The 22,449-nt window shown below is 45.5% G+C and overlaps 1 protein-coding gene across 1 annotated transcript in view; it reads right to left on the bottom strand.

Annotated features, from left to right (window-relative positions):
• The window catches only part of LOC111160595 (zinc finger protein 229-like), a 58,917-nt gene that overhangs the window by 5,210 nt on the left and 31,258 nt on the right, over positions 1 to 22,449 (bottom strand). The window contains exons 6-7 of the mRNA XM_022523789.1: positions 4,511 to 4,756; positions 4,284 to 4,342 (exon numbers count right to left, since the gene is read on the bottom strand). Coding sequence (XP_022379497.1) covers positions 4,284 to 4,342; positions 4,511 to 4,756 — 305 coding nt within the window. The remainder of the gene's footprint in view (positions 1 to 4,283; positions 4,343 to 4,510; positions 4,757 to 22,449) is intronic.

The following is a 22,449-nucleotide window of genomic DNA, read 5'->3' as shown; positions in this document are numbered from 1 at the left end:
TGAGCAGAATCCTTGATTAATCCCAAGACTAGAGGAAGTGTAACGGTGGGGAGAAAGCTTGAGCCAGAGGCAATCCGTCTGACAATTAATTAAATTGACGTGGACTGCCATTAACTCCCAAATTTTTATACCCAGTCCTGCTGTCTACACTAAGCCCTGCCAACTCCAACTATCACCTGGGTGTCTAAAAGGTATCATGAAGCAGAAACAGCCCAATCAGAAGTGAGTCTCCCCTCCCAAATAGTCCTCTTCTAACCTCCTTGATGTAGGTAAACACAAGCACCGTCGACCTTCAAGGCATCCTTGATTCTTTCCTTTTCCTTATTTCTTACTCTAATTCATTAAAAAAAAATCTGCCAATTATTATTTCAAAGTAGACTTCAAATCTGCTTCTCCCTATCATTACTTCCGCCTCTCTAATCTGACTCGTCACTGTCGTTTGCTTAGATGACTGCAGAAACCTTCTCTCAATTCACCCGCCTATGCCCCTTAAGACACTTGAGAGCAATGATCTTGTTTTTAACCTGTCTGCTACCTGTCTCCCCCTTCTAGAACGCCAGCCCCACAAAAGCAGGAGCGTTCTATCTGTTTTGCTCTCGGATACATCACGAGGGCTTAGAATAATGTTTGGCCCACAGTAGGTGTCCAACAAATGTATGCTGAATGAGTAGGGAAAGGAAGAAAAAATAACTTCTCAACTTTGAAAGTTCAATGTTCAATATAAGTGGCAAAACAATTCATAGACGTCCAAGTAACTCAGGAGACCGGAGCACAGAATGCAGGAACAGTCCCGTAAAAGGAAAGCGAAGTCAACAATGCTTTCCTTCTTCCAAATGTATAATATATACACCTATTAAATATATAAACGTGTACATGTAGAAATATATACAAAATATATAAATGATAAAAGCAGTACTTTAGTCGACTTGCATATGAATGAGAAAGATAATAAACGGCATCGTCATGATTGGCTATCCATATTGAAGAGAATGAAACTGCAAACCTTATACCACTTACAAAACCAAGTTACAGCCATATTAGAGATTAAAACGTTTTTAATCTAAATAAAAACCCATTTACGTGTCTTTTGGGTTAAGCTTAGAACACATATGGCCTTTGGGAGCTAGGTACCGAACGAACCAGATGTTCAAAAGGGAACTAACCAATCATTTAACGAGGTGAAAATGTTACACTTCTTTATGGTCAACTCACCATTCCCAAAGTCAGGACTGAAAGAAAGTAACCATTTACACTTCGGATGGGTGAGTTAACAGCCCTACTCTTGAAAGAGCTCCTTTCATTAATTAATGCAAATGGGTGAAAGCCTTTCCTAAGCAATTCGCAAACGAAAAATACAACAGCAGCAAACATAAGGAAGAGCTCATCACACACCGACCATGGGACGAACTGCAAAATACACGGGAGGTCTCAGCGACACAGCCTCCTCCATCAGATTAGCAAAAATGTCTAGTACTGGGAAAGCCTTGGCGGGGGAAATCTTGCCAAAAAAATTTGATCAGAATTCTCAGAGGTGTAAAAATAAATAAATAAGGGGTGCCTGGGTGGCTCAGTGGGTTGGGCCTCTGCCTTCAGTTCAGGTCATGATCTCAGGGTCCTGGGATCGAGCCCCGCATCTGGCTCTCTGCTCGGCGGGGAACCTGCTTCCTCCTCTCTCTCTGCCTGCCTCTCTGCCTACTTGTGATCTCTGTCTGTCAAATAAATGAATAAAATCTTTAATAAATAAATAAATAATAAAAATAACATAAAATAAAATAAAAATAAATCACTGCTACGATTATAGGGAAAAAAAAAAAACCTTAAGAGATGAGCAAACCGGCAGAATGAACATCACTGAAGCCCAAGGCAGTGAATGGAGGCCAGAGCAGCCTCCTGGAATATGATGGAAAATTCGAAAGGCGAGAATAAAAGTGAAAGGATAGGGAAGATCGATCCAGAAGTTACACCTTTAATAACAGGAGCTCCAGTAGGTCCAAATGAATAAAATAATAATAACAGTAGACATCCAGGCAGAAAAAGAATTAATGCGAGAAGATGACAGGGCAAGGGCAGTAAGGGGTGACTCTTGGAAGTGACACTCAGCCACGATGCTGTCAAGTATAAACACAACAGATCTTAGGGGAAAAACTGCTGAAGTGACTAGTAAGCCTGAACAAACTCCGCTCGCCGGAACATGAACGTAGAAGCCGTGAGAAAAACACCAGCCCAAGCATGAATGCCAGCTCTCAAGCTATGAATGATGAATGTCCGGCGGAGGCACTCTGCTGTTTGCGCATACAGGCAACAGACGTTTTCTGGCATGGGGATGCTCGGTGCGTGCAGCCTCCACAGGTGTTCTCTGGGAAAAGCAAACTGTGGAGTGACATTAAGGCAACCAACAGAGAAATCAACATGAAGCCAGTAAGGAAGAAACTGGTAAAAAGGACAAGTGACAATGACCTCTAGACACAGAAGTGAGACAAGCTCACTGTGGGAATCAGTGGGGACAGATCAGAAGGTAATGAGAGTAACAACAGCATCACATCGGGAGATGGTGGGAAGTAAAGAAGTGTTTTGTTTTGTTTGTTTGTTTTTTAAGAATTTATTTATTTGACAGAGAGAGATCATAAGTAGGCAGAGAGGCAGGCAGAGAGAGAGAGGGAAGCAGGCTCCCTGCTGAGCAGAGAGCCTGATGCAGGGCTTGTTCCCAGAACCCTGAGATCATGACTTGAGCCGAAGGCAGAGGCTTAAACCACTGAGCCACCCAGGTGCCCCTTTTGTTTTGTTTTTTAAGATTTTATTTATTTATTATAGAGAGAGAGTGCACAAAAGAGAGAGAGCGAGTGAGCAGGGGCAGAGGGAGATGGAGCAGCAGACTCCTGCTGAGCAAGGAGCCCCATGCGGGACTTGATCCCAGGACCCTGGGATCATGACCTGAGCCGAAGCCAGACACTTAACTGACTGAGCCACCCAGGCGTCCCCATGAAGTGTTCATTTCCTCAGCCCTCAGAGCAAGAATTTCATCAATAATATGAAATTAAAGCATATTCTAAAAGAGTGACTCAAAGTTTCCAAATTTTCCATGTCTTTTCATAAAAAAAGAAAGCTTTATAAAATAATCTCGCATGTGCTGAAAAAAATATGTACTTAAATTTACAACTGCTTTGATTTCTTTTTCTTTCGACTTAAAGGAAAAGTTAACGCATATGCATGTATCTACCGTGTGCGTGTGCGTGCGTGAAAAAGACAGAAAGTGCGAGCGTGTGCGCATCTTTCTATGTCCTAATAGTTTCATCCACTTTATCTCCCTGGACAGCAGCAGAAAATCCACATGAAAACAAACGAAACCGTAATATTCCAGCAATCCAGTATCAATCCAACAAATGACATGGAGTTCACTCCACGACATTTTTTGTCTTTCTTTGCTGTTATGAACAACACTGAAATGATCATTGTGCGGACACGTGCTCTGATTTAGAATGAACTTGGAGAGTGGGGAATATTGGAGCAGGCGTACGCAGAACTTCCAGAAAGGCTACAAACGTGCCTTGCGATTGTGTGCATGTACCCGTTTGTCCATCGGGCTCACAGTGAATGCTGATCTTTCCAATCTTTGGTCATTTGTTTAAAAAAAAAAAAAAAAAAATCCTACCTTGTTTTAATCTGTACTGCTTTGACTACTAGAGGTTGATCGTCTTTTCATATAATTATTGGCCGTTTGTGTTTCTTCTTTTCTTCCTTCCTGAATAAGAATGCTTGGGCATTTGAACCCCTCTTCCAAAAATAAAGATACTGTAATTTATAATTTTGTCATAGACGAAATGTCTTTTCCTCTAATATGCTCTCTTTTAACCTGGTCCATGGGGTACTTTTTGGTAGGGTGTATCATCTGGAGAATATAACATCTGTAAATGAATCAGAGAAAGGTCCCACGGAGGAGAGAAACTCAGGCAGAGAAGGATTCATTATCTGGAGTCAACTCTCTGCTTCGTTTAGGCTCGGGCCCTTAGAGGAAATGCTTATCGACGGGCAGGAACATGTAGAGCAGAACGGCAAACGACAGCCACGCTGACCTGGGTTCAAATCCAGGATTCCTCGCTCATTTCTTTCTTTCTAACCCTCGATCCCATCACCTCTCTCACGTGGCTACTTCGTGGATACACGCAATGAGCAATGTCATTACTCGCCCAATACATTGTTTTCTCTGTTCCCTTTTACCAACGGAGGGGATGTTTTTATGCTCTGATGCCTGGCGTGTCATTTCTGGAGAAGAGATCTCAACCCACCTGAAATTCGGTCTTGTCCTCTCCATCCTGAGAAAGGGCTGAGGCTTGAGAGTAGAGAGCTGTAGGAGGAGAAAGAAGCCATGAGAAGAGGGGGCTCCCGCCTGGGCTCGCGGACCCCAGCAGTGTCTGCCGCTGCACACACTGGATTGTTCTCCTGCACCTCACTCTTCCTCTCTCCACGCCCGGCTCCGATCCTCCCCCACTGCTCACCCTTCCTGAACTCGCACCTCTCTCCCCAGGCCTGGAGGTCCAAGTCTCCATGGTCACCTCTCCTAGGTTTTCCCAGGGTGGCAGTGATTTCATTTCTCCTTTGATCTTCTCAAGCCGGAGAAGCAGAAGATCCAGGCCTCCTTCACTCTTGAGGTTCTCCAAGCTCTGACGAGGAGTGTCGGGATGGCTCCCTGGGCTCAGAGGGAAGGACCTGCCTCCACCTTCACGCTCCACAGCCTGGTTGGTTCCCATGCTCCAGGGACCTGTGGGCTCAAGAAGGGAACTTGACTTTATGCAGGCCTTTCCTCTGGGCCCCAGAGTTCTGGGTCTCCAGTATGGTGCACACCCTCTGGACACCGACTCGGAGGACGCTTACTGAGTCGCTGTATGCATAGTCCTTGCTCCGGAGAGACTCACGGTCCACAGAGTCAAGAACACTGCAGACGGCTGCAGACAGTCTGAGAGTTTCTGCGGGGAGGGCCTAGCAGCAGAAGTGTCGCAGGGAGACATAGGGCCCTGCGGCAGGGTGCAAATGCCACAGACACGAGACCTGTGTTTTGTGAAGGGGACTCTGGACTGTGAACGCTTTACTAACGTGATAATCCGAGCACCGCAGAAATAAGAACAATCAAACATCCTGTCCTCGGGGCGCCTGGCTGGCTCAGTTAGGAGTGTGCTACCTCGCTGGGTGCAGAGATTACTAAAATAATAATAATAATAATAATAATAATAATAATAATAAACACCTTTAAAAATCTCAGTCCTCAAGGATTCTATAAATCAAGATACAGATTAGCAAAGGTCTTCTAAATCAGTTTGTGATCTTTTCTGTTCTGTCCTGACTTACAGACTCTTACTCAGAAGAACGCTATAAATGTAGAAAACAGAACACACAGGATTATTTTAAAGCCTAATTATACTAGAATACAACGTTCAAAAATAATAAGACACCAGGGATGTGCTTCTTTTTACACATGGAAATATCAAGAATTAATTAACTACTATATTTTCAAGATAGTGATGAGCGTAAGTAACATTTTAAAACATCTGCACCAACTATAATATAAAAATATCTATGGTTTACATGGATAACAGAGTCACGGATTCTGATGATAACTACTGTGGTTTGTTGCCTGCATTCATAATGAAAGGAAATGCAATTTTTTAGTTCAACGAGTGTTTACTTTTTCCCCACTCAAGTTCATGAACCCTCTACATTACACCCATGGACTGGAGTTCAAAAGCTCTTCTAAGGGAGACCTTCTCCTGCCGCCACCAGATTAAATTAGTCACTCTGGGACCCAGAACCACTTTGTTTAAGTTGCTGGCTTGCCACCTCTAACACAGCTGCCCTGTTAAGATCTCTAAATCATCGGGACACCTGGGGTGGGGGGTGCTGTTGGTTAAGCAGCGGGTTCTTGATTTTGGCTCAGGTCACAATCTCAGGGTCCCGGAATCAAGCTCCATGATGGGCTCCGAACTCAGCGGGGGAGTCTGCTTCAAGATTCTGTCTCCCTCTGCCCTGCCCCTCGCTCACACGTGTGCTATCTCTCTCTCTCTGAAATAAATCTTCAAAAGGGGGAGGGGGGGAGAGAGATCGCTAAATCATCAAGGGAATGGGGCCTTCTTCCTTTATTCATGTTCTCCATTTTGCAAGGGCCGGGCACATCGGGCACGTTTAACAAATTCCATCACCGGGCTTGAGGCAGAGAGAAGACCCAAACTCTTGGAACCAGCCCGGAACCAGTCAGTAGGCAGCACAAACACATGGACCGCGAGTTCCCTCCTTTCCCCTCTTTGCCTGACCCACTTCCTCCTGAGACCCAAGCCACAGGGAAGGTTCAGATAAACAGGAAAAAAGCACCCAAAGGGGCCCATTCCAAGACACTCCCTACATTGGATGGCTTCGGGAGCTCACGTCTCCACTTTGCCCTTAACCATCCAGTCCCAGAACTCTGCACAGCCTGCCCCGGCCAGCGCCTCCCAGTCTCCCACAGTTTGCACACTGCCCTCCTGCACGAGGGACTGCCCTCTGAAACAAGTGTGCAAGACTGGGCCGCCTATGGACGGCCTACGGGGAGGACTGAGGTGTGTAACAGTGTCCTCCAGACCACTGCCATTGAAACCCAGCCCCTCAGGACCCTCTAGGACGGTGCTCCAGAAACTTAACCTACTCAAAAATCACCATGACAGATGGCTGAAACAGACCGCAGAGCCCAGCCCCAAAGATGCTAATTCAGCAGCTCTGCAGTGGAGCCCAAGACTCTGTGTTTCGAGCAAGTTCCTAAGTGAGGCTGATACGGCTCCTCTGGACCCACACTTTACAGAAGCAGTGCTAACACACTCGTGTGTCCTCTGCCTGGCTTGCCTGCATGGCTTTCCAGTTTACACAGAATTTCCTTGTGGTTCCTTCTCATATCCCCGACCTCCAAAAGCCAGGGCTGCCTCAAGTTTCAGTGCATGAAGTCTCTCTCTCTCTCTCTCTCTACTCATTCCCTTCCTTGCTGAACCCATCCAGCCTCGGGACGTCAAACTGGATCCATACGCCGATGACTCGAGGCCAACTCGACACACCCACTTGGCTGTCTAGAAGATGTCTCAAAATTAACATGCCCCAAACCAAGCACCCGATTTGTCTTTTCAAACAAGCAAGCCACATGTTTGTTTTTTTTAAAGATTTTATTTGTTTATTTGACAGAGAGAGATCACAAGTAGGCAGGGAGGCAGGCAGGGGGAGAGGGGGAGCAAGCTCCCCGTCGAGCAGAGAGCCCAATGCGGGGCTCGATCCCAGGACCCTGAGATCATGACCCAAGCCCAAGGCAGAGGCTCAACCCTCTGAGCCATCCAGGCGCCCCAAGCCACATGTTTTGATGTGCTCTTTGATTTTTTTCCCTCTTCTTCATACACCACATCCAACCATCAGCAAAAACCTTCAAATGCTAGCCAGAATCCGACCAATTCTCTCACTACTGTAATGGTCCAAACCACCATCATCTCTTGCCTAAACCACTGAAGTTAACTCCTAACTGGTTTCTCTGCTTCTGTTCCTGTTCCCCTACAATCTACTTCCTACACAGCAGTTGGGATGCACTTTTTTTTTTTTTAGGTTTATTTATTTATGTGAGAGAGCGCACGAGAGTGCATGTGCACAGGGGAAGGGGCAGAGGCAGAGAGAATCTCAAGCAGACTCTTCACTGAGTGCAGAACCCCGTGCAGGGCCCAACCTCACAACCTTGAGATCATGACCTGAGCTGAAATCAAGAGTCAGACACTCAACCAACTGAGCCACCCAGGCACCCCAGCTAGAATGATCTTTCATTTTTTATTTTTTTTTAAGATATTTAAAATTTATTTGACAGACAGAGATCACAAGTAGGCAGAGAGGCAGGCAGAGAGAGAGGAGGAAGCAGGCTCCCCGCTGAGCAGAGAGCCCGATGCAGGGCTCGATCCCAGGACCCTGGGATCATGACCTGAGCTGAAGGCAGAGGCTTTAACCCACTGAGCCACCAGACGCCCCTAGAATGATCTTTTAAAAAGACAAGAAAGGTATGTCACTCCTCTGGCCAAGAACTTCACCTCGCTCAAAACCTTCACCAAAGTCCTATCAATAGCCAAAAGATGCCACACTATCTGACCTCCTAATACCCAATTTCCCATTTATCTTTCCTCTTTCTCATTGGGCTCCACCACTCTGGCCTCCTTACTGTTGTTCACATAGACCAGTCAGTCCTGCCCCCTGCCTTGGGGCCTTCTCTGTTGCTCCCTTTCCCCAGTGAAATGGGCTTCTCACTTCCTTTGGGTCTCTACTTAGCACCTTTTGAGTGAAATCACCACCTGTTCACTGAAGTCATCCCTGATAATCCTACTTACAATTGCAAGTCCCTCTGACAGCCCTCCCAAAGCATCGTCCCTCCTTCATCTTTCCCCATGAACTTATCACCAAAGCTACAATCTGTTTGTCTCATTTACTATCTCTCTGTGCCCATGATAATTGGAGCTCTATGAGGCCTGGGATTTTAGTCTGCTCAGGGCACAACATGGGAACCCAATACATACATCAATGGGAAACTGGGACCGAAGTAAATTCAGCCTGCTGATATCTAGATCCTGGGATCTTCGATACCAGCTACAGAGCACAATGGTTTTTGTCCGCCATGTGTTCGCTTAGTCAGTTACATGCTAAGGACCACACTGGGCCGGTTGGGACACAGTGGTGATCGGGGCAGACAAGGACGGCGCTCGAGCAGCTGACATTCTAGCTGGGAAGACTGCACACATTCACTGGAATTCTACCATGTATCAGGTGCTTGGGTTTAAAGATACTCCTTTACCATATGGGGCTCATCCTGGGCAGAGGAAGATGACCAGTATCACTGGTGATGCGGGCAGTGGGATACAGGGGTAATGGGAATGAGACACTGGCAAGGCAGAAACAACAGGACTAGATGAACGATGACATGCGCGGATGAAAAGGAGAACTGAAACAGGAGTCTGGAGCTGAAGTTTAAGGAAAATGGGTAAATGATGGTGTTCTAATCCAGACAGCAAGACAGGAGAGGCAGGGCTGGGAAGCTGCAGGTCTTGACTCTGGATACTGGAGTTGTGGCCTGGGGTAAGTTCCGGCTCAGCCACTCTGTAGCCGTGTGAACACTCGGAGAGACAAATCACTAAAGGAGTCTGTTCCTCTGCCGTGAAGATGGTACTTCTTACTTGCAGAGTTGGAAGAATTCAGTCTTTCTCACATACACGTGGATATGCATTTGAATAAAACTCATAGGCTAGTATGTGGCACCTAGAAAATCATCAGCCTACTGCTATCATCGCCGTTAACTCATGCATCCTAGCACTACCCTAGGAATACAGGCACCCATCTGTTTAACGAAGACACATGTGGTGTCTCACTATATCTCGGTGCTGTAACAAACATTCCAGACACTGAGGCAAATAAGATGGACAAGGCACTTGTTCCTATGGTGCTTGCATTCTGGTGGGTAAACCAATCTACAAATAAGGTGATTTCTGAGTATAAAAAGGGGAATGAAGAAAATAAGACCGACTGTTTACGAACCAGAACACGGGGGCTCTGGGCAGAACACAGGAGGCAGGTGTGCGAGGGACAGCATTAATCAGGTTGTCGAGGACGGTCTCTAAGGCCGGTGTGAAAATAAATCAGCCGTGGGAAGATTTGGGATGGAAAGAGTACAGAGGGAGGGGCAGGTGCAAAGGCCCTGACTTCCGCTTACAACACCTCAGCATAACCGGTATATAATAAACACTTAATTAATGCCTAACATTACAGTTACTATAATTATTTTTTCCCTGTACCTAGCACAGCCCTGAAGTAGTGTAAGCCTGAATGATTTACTAACCAAATGGACAAGTATTAGAAGCCAGGGAGAGCGTACACTAAATCAAGACACCGGGAAATTGCCCCAGCTGTAGAAAAAACCCACTTCTGGGGGGAAGGCAGCCATGCTGAGGGGCCTGAATGGGCATTGGTCAAGATCACAATATGAAGAGTGAGGTCAGGAGAGCAGGCCCTTGTTTGGGAAGAGAAGTGGCATTGCCATAAAACAACAAGAAACCGAAATTCTACTCCCTTGAAGCACTAATGTCAAGAGACCAGAGGTTATTCATTTCTCTTACACACAGTTCTCTCTGAGAAAGGAACAATCCCAAAAAGGCAAAGCCATAAATAAAAATGAGCCAGGAGAGGCACCTGGGTGGCTCAGTGGTTAAGCCTCTGCCTTCAGCTCAGGTCATGATCTCGGGGTCCTGGGATTGAGCCCCGCATCGGGCCTCTGCTCAGCGGGGAGCCTCCTAACACCCCTCTCTCTGCCCACCTCTCTGCCGACTTGTGATCTTTCTCTCTCTGTCAAATAAATAAACAAAATCTTAAAAAAAAAAAAAAAAGATCCAGGAGAGAACAATGATTTTATCACTCTTCCCACCACACAACATGGACAAATCTCTGAGCCCAAGTTGAATGGAATCTAGCCTTCCTGTAATCTACTCCTACTTCCAGGAAGGGGACCTCTCTCCCTACAGGGCTCAGACAGAGGGTCCACACCATTCCTGCCATGGGCCTTGTCTACAAGCCTGCATTCACTGTAGCTCCCAGGAGACAATCAGATGGCCAACAGACACGTGAAAAGATGCCCAACATCACTCATCATCAGGAAAATGCAAATCAAAACCACAGTGAGATATCTCCTTAAACCTGTGGGAATGGCTAGACTCAAAAAGACAAGAAGTAACAAGTGTCTGTGAAGATGTAGAGGAAAAGGAATCGCAGTAATACAGACTGGCGCAGCCATTGTGGAAAGAGAGCAGTAGGGAGGGTCCTCAAAGAATTAAAAACAGAACTACCATATGATCCAGCAATTGCACTACTGGTGCCCCGAGAGCCTAAATATACACCTAAAAATATACCATGTTCATTCAATTAAAGACTCAAGGTTGTGGGGCGCCTGGGTGGCTCAGTGAGTTGAGCCTCTGCCTTCAGCTCGGGTTGTGATCTCGGAGTCCTGGGTCGTGATCTCGGGGTCCTGGGATCAAGCCCCGCATTGAGCTCTCTGCTCGGCAGGGAGCCTGTGTACCCCCCGCCTCTGCCTGACTCTATGCCTACTTATGATCTCTCTCTCTGTCAAATAAATCTTAAAAAAAAAAAAGACTCAAGGTTGTTATCTGATCTCTCCAATGCAACCTCCATCAAAATCTCAATAAAATATCAATCTTTTTGCAGAATCTGACACACTAATACTAAAATATATGTTGAAATAAAATTTTTTTAAAAACTAGAATAGTCAAAACAATCCTATTCAAAGAAAATTTTGGGCAAAATTTGGACTCATTCCTTCTGACTTTAGATTTATTCTAAAGCTACAGTAATCAAGAAATAGTGATATTGCAATAATGGAGAAAAAGATCAATGAAAAGAGTCTTTACGACCTATGGAGTTGGAACAACTGTTAAATTCTTATGTACCCCACCTTAAATCATACACAAAAACTCATGCAATACGATTAAAGATCTACTATTAAAAAATATTTGAGTTGAATTCACACAACATCGTAATGTTGTGTGACAGAGTGGAATTCAACCCGTGTGCCTCAGACGCTGCAATAAAACAGACCTAGCACCACCACATCAGCAAAATATTCGCTTAAAACTTGTACGGCGCTTAATAATTCTCAAGGGAACACATACAGAACATGAGAAATCAACTTCTGCCGCTCCTAATGACTTCACAGAAAAGTCCGAAAATTCGTACAGAAGTGGGTGTACTGCTACCGTGAAAGAATTCCAGGTTATCATCAATCTGAGACTGCCTGCATCGGAGTCTCCCAAACCAAGCGATGCCCGTCTCAAAGCCACAACTGCTGACTTGGAACTGCTGCTTCCAAAGCTGGGGGTGCCCAGCGCAGCTGCCCGAGCCCCGCCCCACTCCATCCCAACCCGGGATGCCCAGGGCATCCGCCTCCTCAAACCTCTTCTTCGCCAGGCAGAGCTGTCGAAATCCCCTGGCTCTGACCTCGGCCACACCCCCCCCTCCCCCTAGTTCCTAAACACCCGGCCCCTGTCCCTGCGGCCGGAACCAAGACCTCCAAGAAGCCCCACGTCCCATAACCTACTCACCATCGCAGAAGAAATTATGGCACTGCTGCGGTGGCCGGAAGCGGAAGCGGGTTACTCGGGAGGGCCGGGACTACACTTCCCAGAGCCCTCTGCGGCTCACGGTATTATTTAGAGTCCAGACCTTGACGTAAAAAGCGTACACCTGAAGCCCCGCCCAAGGCCAGGTGAGAGGCGGAGTACCCAGCAGGTGTGTCCCGGTCTGTGGGAGGACCCACGATGTTCTGGCTCTCAGCTTGGGAGCACCACTATACCTTTTTCTCTCTTTCCTTAAAAAAAAGCATTACTCGCAGCTAACATGTTCACGTTGTGTCAACGTGAAAATCTGACACTACTCTCCAGCAGATGAATCCATAATGCCATCACCAGGGGACATAAAACAATGATGTTTTGGTATACATTTTATATGTATGTAATATACATTTTTTATTAATTTTTTTAAAAGATTTTATTTACTTATTTGACAGAGATCACAAGTAGGCAGAGAGGCAGGCAGAGAGAGAGAGGAGGAAGCAGGCTCCCCGCAGAGCAGAGAGCCCGATGTGGGGCTCGATCCCAGGACCCTGGGATCATGACCTGGGCTGAAGGCAGACGCTCAACCATCTGAGCCATCCAAGCACCTGTAATATACATTTTAACTATATATATTTCAATTCCAAAAACACTGCATGATCAACGTTAAGAATGTAAAATGAAAAAAGGAGGAAAAGTAAGAAAAAGAACTAAAAGTCCTCTGTAATCCTCGCACCCATAAACAAGCATCATTAATATCTTGGTCTATGAATTTCCAGATTTACTCTTTGAGTAAATATATATAAAGAGTTTTGTCCCCACAAAATTGGCATCATCAATTTTAGAGCCGTTTCTGCCTCCCACTTCATGTATCATGGGTAGCTTTCTATGTCACTAAATAATAAATTCATTTTAAGTGCTTGCTTAGGACTCTTTAGTTTTAGATCTGTTACCCCCTAGTCCACTAACGAAGTTAGACTTCCAGTCTCAGCGTGTTAAAACTAAGGAATAACTATTTTCTTTAATTTCTTCCAATCTGATAGCCCAGACTTATTGATTGCATTTCTTTGCTCATGGCGATGTTGAATAAGTGTCAATATGTCAGTGGTGGGTAAACTGCCTTCTTATATCCTTTACCCATTTTTATCTTTTGTTTGTTTGTAAGTTCTCCTTGCATACAGATGGTATTGGCTCTGTCCTGTATGATTATTTTTTCTTACAGTTTGGACTTTTTTTTTAAAAGGATTTTATTTACTTGACAGAGAGAGAAACAGTGAGAGTGGGAATACAAGCAAGAGGAGTGGGAGAGGGAGAAGCAGGCTTCCCGCTGAGCAGGGAGCCAGATTTGGGGCTAGATCCTAGGACCCTGGAACCATGACCTGAGCCCAAGGCAGACACTTAACGACTGAGCCACCCAGGTGCCCCTACAGTTTGGACTTTTATAAAGACGTTTTTAAAAACTACCAAATCTTTATTTGATCAAATTGATCAGTCCTCGGGGCACCTGGGTGGCTCAGAGGGTTAAAGACTCTGCTGAAGACTCTGCCTTCGGCTCGTGTCGTGATCCCAGGGTCATGGGATCGAGCCCCGAACCAGGCTCTCTGCTTGGCGGGGAGCCTGCTTCCCCCTCTCTCTCTGCCTGCCTCTCTGCCTGCTTGTGATCTCTGTCAAATAAATAAATAAAATCTTTAAAAAATAAAAAAAAAGTTGATCAGTCCTTTCATTTTGGATTCTGTATTTTTCCATATGATTATAAAGACTTCCTTCTCTGATATCCAGTAAGTACACATCTATATTCATTTCTGTTCTAAAAATGTACCTGAGATTCATTTTAATCAGGCATGGTAAGACACACCAATACTGAAATGATAGTCATGAAGAAAGAATTTTATACTCACAGATCCCTAGAAACAGAAGGTATTGCACACCATGCAGGGCCTCAAGGAAAAGGACAATGGTTGATCAGGAGACAGAAGAAGAGGAGAGAACATGGTCCAGAGCCTTTACTGGGTTTTCAAGGGAAGGAATGGGTCAATCAGGGAAAATATGATGAGTAAGTTTAGGACTGGATAATTTATTTTTATTTATTTACTTTTATTTATTTGACAGAGAGACACAGTGAGAGAGGGAACACAAGCAGGGGGAGTGGGAGAGGGAGAAGCAGACTTCCCGAGGAGCAGAGAGCCCGATACGGGGCTTGATCCCAGGACCCCGGGATCATGACCTGAGCTGAAGGCAGATGCTCAAGGACTGAGCCACCCAGGCGCTCCAGGATTGGATAATTTAAATAATTCTGGTGCGCTCTGGGCTATAGGCATAGTCCGTGGGTGTCCAGTACCTGCTCCTGGGTTGATTTAGGGCAGTGGAATACTGCCTTGGTATATGAGTTTGATAAAGGATATGGTTGGGGTGTGGGCTCTAGATTGTTGTTGTTGTTTTTTTTTTTTTTTTGTAAATCAAAGACACTCTCATAAAGTAGACTGTAATTTATGAATTAGCTAGCCCTGGGAGGGAGCAGTCTCTCTGGGATCAAGGCCTCAAATGCCAGAACACTGAAATACAGAAAGTATGAAGATATAGTCAACTCAACTTTCAGGGATTTTATTGTTCTATTTTATTCCTCTATGATTTATTTCAGTATAAGGTGTGAAGGAGAGACCTACTTTTCTTTTTCACCAAATAGCTGTCAAGTTTTCTCAGCAAAATTGACTGAAAAATTCATGGTTTCTCTACCGATCTAAAATGTCATCTTACTCATTTACTGCATTATACTTACATATTTTCTGGGATACAATTGTTCTAATGATAGAGATGTCTTTCTGTGCCAGGATAAAATCTTTCAATTAGAGTTATTACTATCTTGTAACATATTTCTTTATCTCTCCCTCTGTATTCTATTTTTTAAAAAATTAAATCCTAGAGGGGTGCCCAGGTGGCTCAGTGGGTTAAGCCTCTGCCTTTGGCTCAGGTCATGATCTCAGGGTCCTGAGATTGAGCCCTGCATTGGGCTCTCTGTTTGGCAGAGCACCTGCTTCCCCGCCACCCCTTCTACCTACTTGTGATCTCTCTCTGTGTGTCAAATAAATAAATAAAAATCTTCTAAAAAATAAATCCTAGAAATTCTAGCACTCTTTTCCAGATGAACTACTCAATTGTCTTGACAAATTCTCAAGACTTGTCAAGGATTCCTGTTGCTTAGAAAAATAACCTAATCCCAGCATTACACACCTCCAGGCATGTGGTCACAAACCCACCCTCTTTGCTTGAGTGTGAACAGTTTCAGTTCCCAGCCCAAGTCCTGCCATTTTTACAATTCTCTTTCTTTGTTGATGTTAATCACTCTGAAATGTCCATCCCCTCTTTCACTTTTGAAACCTTACCCAATTTTTAAGACTCAATTGAATATCCACTTCCTTCATGGAAACTGTAAGAGTTCTATGACAAATGAGCAGATCAGCCTCTGGCTCAGGAGAGTTTCAGGTGAGTACAGTTAAGGAGATCTCAGTTTTGGAACTTTCTCACTTCCCTGGGAAAGCAATACACTGGAGTGTTTTTACCTGTGGTACTAAGGAAGAGTCTCTATAAGAGGAGGGCCGATGAATTTGTCCCAAGGCTCTAGATAAAGTCCCAACCTGCACCTCAAGTTTACCTGTTGTGACGATCTCGTGCTAAATATGAAGCGGGGTAGTATCACTTGAGGGTGATAAGCAGAAATCAATAAGTAGAAAACAGAAAACCAATGAAACCAAAAGACAGTTTTCTGAAAGCATCAATAAAATTGATAAACCAAGAATAAAGAGAAGACATGATCAAAATCAGAAATGAGAGGATATCACAACTGTCAATCAGAAAAAACTTAAAAGAGTTACAAAAGGACATTATGAATAATTTTGTGTCATCAAATTAGACTATGGAGTAAAATCCTAGTAGGGCATCAATGATCAAAAATGACTCAAGAAGAAATGGAAAAATCTGACTAGACTTATAACAAGTTAATACGTTGAATTAGTAATTAAAAATCTGTCTACAAAGAAAAGCCCAAGCCCAAGCTGTTTTGTTGGTAAATTCTATGAAGTATTTAAGGAAGTAAAAATAATAAACATACACAAAACTCCCCAGTTCAATCTATGAGGCCAGTATTACCCTGATTTCAAAGTCAAACAAAGATATCATGATGAACAAAATTAAAGACCATTATTCCTCATGAACAAAGACATAAAAATCCTTGACAAAATATTAGCAAACTGAACTCCCCCATGACCAACTGGGATTTATACCAGGAAGGCAAAGTTGGTTTTAACATCCGAAAACCAAATCATATAACACATCAGATCAATAAAAGACCCCAAAAAATGATCATCTCAATAAGGTGTAGGAAAAACACTTGAGAAATGAATGTTCATGACAAAGACAAAAGCTTTTAACAAAATAGGGATACAAAGGAACTTCCTTGACTTGATAACAAAATCTACATCTAACAAATCAACTGAGACTAGAACTAAACCCTTTTGCTTATTACTAATTTTCAACAAAGATACTAAGGTTTGCTTAGAGTAGCCATAAATCCAAACACTGCAAATACTCAGTGTCTCTAGATAGTGTTAGGTTTTGGGCAAGGAGTTCAGAACCACTTTTCTAATATAATAGAACTAAAAACAGACTTTTAAAGCTTTTCTGTATCTTAGACACAACTTACATTGTCTTTGATTGTCCACCGCCAGGCCTCTCTTGCTCCGCCACACTAGAGAAGATAGGGGAATTGTTGTCTGTGTTTGTTCACCTAAATGCCCAATTTTCACTCTCCCTGAATTGTGTGGTTTTAGGTCCCAGTGCATTAGTGACCATTCTCATGATCACCTGAGATTATCCTGAATGCAGGAGGGTCTGAATCTAATATTTTCCAGATATTGTATCTGTCCCTCTGTGTAAAGGTGTTTTTCTATAAATCTCCAAACTCCCTGACAAGGCAGGTTCTATCTATGTCCTATATCTTAAGACCCGAAGACTGTACACTTTAGGGAGTATCGTTGTCATAAACTCTGGTAGTTTGGTGAGGTCATGAGCAAGGTTAACATCCCATTTCATCATTTCCTAAAGAACTCAATAATAAGTAATTCCTTTTCCAGGTGTGATGAGGACTGGTATTCTCAGCAGCATAACCCTGAGCTGATCTGCCATGAGAACGGGAGCCAAGTCTGTTTCCTGTGAGTTCCACACCTCTATGATACTGGGTGCCTCAGCTGGGGTCCCCAGTCTGGCATGATAGGACAACAGGCCCTACTGGTGACCATTCAAATGTCTCCTTGCCTGAGACAGTACTTTGGTCCATCTGGCCAAGGTCATTTTACCTGTTAATGATTTAATCTGTTGCTTTAAAGTTCTATTTTTGCTATCAACCCTGTTACTTGTGTGTTATAGGACAGATGAAACTTCCACTTAATGGTATGTTTTTTGCCTAGTCTGGGATATTATGACCTTTGAAATGTAACACCCAATTATTATCTATTCAATGAGGGTATCCATATGCAATACTCAAGTTTCTCTAACCCACTAATGGTGGCAGCCTGGTTTATACGGGTGCAGGAACAGACTTGGGTAAGGCCAGATAAAGTGTCCATATAAACCAGTCATATTGAGAACACTCACTCATGGGGGAAGGGGGAGAAAATCAATTTGCCAGTCCCGCACCAGTTGGGAACTCCAGGGAATGGTCCCAGATACTTTGGGCGGTGGCCTCAGGTGTTGTTTGGAACAGACAGGACAGACAGACTCTTGCTGCATTAAGCAAAGGCAATCCAGCATCCCTGGCAATATGCCATCCCACTTGGGCATTGCAATGATCCCTCTTCCTGTGCACTCATTATGCTCCATCTGTTGAAGGATCAATAGCTAAAGCTTCTACGTGAGCCAGGCCATCAGCTTCCTGACTGTAAGGGCCTACCCGTGCCTTGTGAGCCAGAACATGGAAGACAGTAAGGGTTGTCTAAGGCTCTTGTAGATGGACCCAAAGTCTTGCCATGTATCTTAACCCTACAAGAGATTATTCGTAATCATCCAAACCTCAAGCTTCCCATTGTCCAAGTCATAGGGTTAATCCCTTTAGAATAGCCCAGCTCTTAGAGTAGCAGGGGTCACAGAGTCATCAATCACCAGCCACACTGCTCTGAGCTCAGGCCACTGGCTGCTCATTTGTTTCTGTTTCCATCCAGATGGTGTCGGTGTTGGACTGAAGAGGACTGCCGTCTGTGTGGATGGATTCCCTTGACTAGACCCATCGATATACCAGGCATCAGCAGGACTCTCCCCTGCCCCTTCCTTACAGGCTGTGAGGCTGCCCTAGGAATAGGGGAAGGGAATCTGGAGGATAATATACCCCATAGGGCTTAGCAGCACCCCATTTCTAGAGACAGAGGGCTTGTGGACAGGGCACTCCTTTGCTGCAAATCAACATGCCACTTAGTCAAGGGGGGGTCTGAGCCATGGCGAAGGTGGGTATCGTCTCCATGTCTTATTTCTGCCACAGTGCCCACGCCGTATCTTCTGGAATCACCGACACATTTAACTCAGATGGGAGCCCTATTTGACAGCTGCCCAGAGCTTCAGTCTGCTTCACTAGTATTTCTGCCTTCTCAAAGACAGCCTGCTGCTCTGATCCCCAGACCCCCACGTGCCCTTGCCTTATCAGGTGTCGTAAGAGGTGGAGGCCCTGTGTCAGGTGGGGAATAGAAGTCCTCCGTAAGCCCCAACATCCTTACAAAAGGGTGAACCTCTTCCATATTCTCAGGGGCTGGGTCGACTTGCATCTTACCAATCACAGCTTCAGGGTCAACACTGGTCTGAGCCCACAAGACAACTCCCAGAAGCTTTTCAGTGGTGCCTGGATCTTGAATTTTCTGTGGGTTCACTGCCTTACCTCTCCCTCGCAGATGCCCCAGCAGAGCCTGTGAGGTGTTCTGAAACAGAGGCAAATCTTCATATGTTAACATTACAACATCAGTGGTAAACGTTGTGCTATGTGTATTTTACCACAATGTTTTAAAAATGGAAACATAAAATCCCCTGTAATAACATGACGTAAAGACTATTGATGTGTGTAAATACACACACACACACACACACATACACACACACACACACACACACATATTGTAGGTTCTTGCAATCTCACTGATGTGGGGAAAGAGAACAGGGACAGGTCTTGGCTACCATCCCATGACATACAGTGGGGCTATGCAGGTAACGTTGGGGAAGCACTTGAAAGCTCCATTGTTTCCATGCCTTCACATGGATTTTGTGACTCAGTGGCCAGAGGTATACTGAAAAAGGCATTTTCTAAGTCCAGCAGAGCATGGTACATTCCTAGGTCTGTGGCTAAAACATCTAAGATGGTGGCAATGTTGGGCACAGCCACATGGATGGGGAACACTACATTATTTAGGACACTAAAATAAGCTACCTTATTTGGTGCCATCTGGGGCCTTTCTACTGGTCATACTGGGCTACTGAAACTCCCATGGGAAAGGTGTAAAATACTTAGCCAGTGTAGTTCTCAGATGGTTTCCCAATGCACCCAACAATTTATACTGTTTGATATATACCATTCTAGGCGGGGATGGCAGGCTTACTGGTTGCCAGTTGGCACTTCCCCTCAGCATGGGTTTGATTACTCTAACCTGAAGGTATCAGAGATTTGCAGTTTCATCTTGTAGGATATCAGTGCCCAATATGTTCTCTGGTATTGGAAAGATAAAAAGCTCATAATCTCATCCATGTCAAACAAAGATATGATGGCAGGGCGGGGCAGGGGGGATGTCTAAGAGAGCCTTTCTGACTCTGTCCTGAAGAACTATCCATGGCACTGAAGGGGGGGCAGGAAACCTCTGTGGGTTACTAAATATTAAAGTACACTTGACCTCAGAATCCACCAGAGCTGTCAGCATTTTATGTATTTCTGGAGGACCAGTGGATAGTGAGCTCAACAAGGAACCTCTGGTCACCTCCAACGGCCCTTCCTGGAGGCAGTCTTGACCTGCATCTTATGTCCAGGATGAGGGGGGCAGCCATCCTACCAGGGATGATAGGAGCCGATGAGACAGGTCTAAAGTGTTGCTCCGGTTTTAAGGCTTTCTATAGGCCAACCCAATCTATCTGTTTAGGCAGGGTCCCTGCAGCAATGAGATCATACCGTATTTGCCTCCAGGTTATTCTGACCTCCAGGTTATTCGGACCCTGTATAGGGAGTTGGGATAGCCTTTTGGACTTCTGGGCTTCCTCTCTATCTCTAGCCTTCCCAGTCGCCCATGTCCGTTCCTGGGACCTGTCAGTTTTCCCCAGTCCAGCAATGGATTGCCCAACATGGTAAATATCTCATAACAGGGCTCAGCATGGACACCAGTGTTGGGGGGGCAAACTGGAGAATCTTGGCTTTTATCCCTGGAGTGAATGTGTTCTATGAGGACCTTCAAAATCAGGAGCTCAGATCACCTGTCTCATTCCCAAGATCCCTGAGACTTTGTTATACCTCTTCCATAGATTTCCAAGGTCCCACATACCCAGGGGGACAATTCTTCATGGGATCAAGCCTCCCTGCAGGATAAAATAATCCAACCTATCAGGAAGTGAGTGTCCTGATCCCTGGGCATCACACAGGTGCTGCCAGAGAATAGGGGGCCTGCTGATGTTCATTTTCTCTGCCCCCTACTAGGTCCCTGGCCATGCCAGGATATTTTCCCTGACCTTTGCTGAAACGTGGCAGCTCTATATCAATAAGCTCAGTGGGCGTGGATTCTCTTAATAAATTACACTAAACTGTAACCTGCTTTGTCTCCTAACACAGGCCAGACTCGCCCCTGCCCATCAGCAAACCCGCGTTCCCAGTGTCATTTCCGTGCATCCCTCCTCCTTCCTGCTACAGCTGCATCTCTCAGGGATGTTTGCAATTATCCGTGTCCACAAAGCCGCCATGGAAACACCTTCCCGCGCTCCTGAGTTCATCCCAATGATAATACACATGAAAGGCATCGCGGGCGGAATTTCTCTCTAAGAGATCCGGGTGCGGGAAAGAAACTAGGAGCAGCCATGAAACATGTCACGCGGGTCCCACGAGGCACCAGGCTGGGGGGAGAGGGGAAACCCTGACTGGAAGGGTCGAACCACGGCACCACAGCGGGAGGTCCCGGGTGATGACTCTTTGGTTAGGGAGGCCCATTCCTCTGCCCCACTTCGAAAGATACGTATATCGGCTGCAAGCCTCCCACCCATTGCCGCGCATGCGTGATGGTAAAAACGAGGTCACACCCCCACAGCCAGGTGGCGCTGTTTTCTGCTTCTGCAGGAACTGTGCTATTGGGGGTTCCCACCGGGATTCCGCCCAACACATGTGCATGCACCCAACGAGGTATGCCACAACCCTGTCCCTCTCCCATGCTCTGATCTGCAGCTTTAACTGGTCCTTTACACGGCCTTGGGCCTCTAAGCACCTGTCCCTACCAATCCTGCCCCCCACGGAAACATCCAGGCCTGAACTACCGTTGAGTACTAGAATCTGCAGCAACAAAGAACTACGTTCACCAACCCAGGGTCTTCCGCTCAAGCACCACGCAGCCTCACAGTGGATCCGGGGACTCCTTGTCTAAACACCCACGTAGCACCCCTCCACCCCAACCAGGTTCCTTAATCCAGCAAGCCCAAATCATCGTGCCTAATAAACACATAAGTATACCACGATTAGACTCAGGAGGACAACCTTGACTATCTTCAAGCTTGTTCTAACCTAGAGCCACACCTCGTAGGTCCCCCTGCCGCCCCCAACCGGCGTGGTCACCACGATTCCTCCTGTTTACAGGATTCCAACTCAAACATACAAAAGCTTCACCCAATTGCTGGTGTCTCCACCAATCTGGGACTGCAGGCCACTTACTAGAAAAAGCCTTCACAGATTCCTACCAGGAATGTTATTTTTGTGCCCACAAACGACCACTCCCTCCACCCCTTACTTCCACCCATCTGAACATCCTGGGGACGCTCCCACTACACAAAGGACATAGCACTGAGGCCGTTTCCCCTGGACAACATCAATTAGCTCCTGGACCCACCCGCCTGTCAAGAACCGGTGCTTCCCTGAACCGTTGCCTCCCAAATTCCCTCACATGTGGGCACGTGCCCAGCTCCATCCCTCCAAGAACTTAGATCTTTAACCTGGGTTTCCACCAAGGCAAGTTTCACAACCTCACCCACCACCATTTGTTCCCATATCCGGGTCCTGGCCCACAGAGTCTGAGGTCATGTCCCTGACTGCATCTCTGAAGAG

This window comes from Enhydra lutris, unplaced genomic scaffold (genome assembly GCF_002288905.1).
Source record: "Enhydra lutris kenyoni isolate GAN:26980312 unplaced genomic scaffold, ASM228890v2 scaffoldscaffold77, whole genome shotgun sequence".
Lineage (NCBI taxonomy): Eukaryota > Metazoa > Chordata > Mammalia > Carnivora > Mustelidae > Enhydra > Enhydra lutris.
This window is presented reverse-complemented; position numbering and strand designations above follow the sequence as displayed.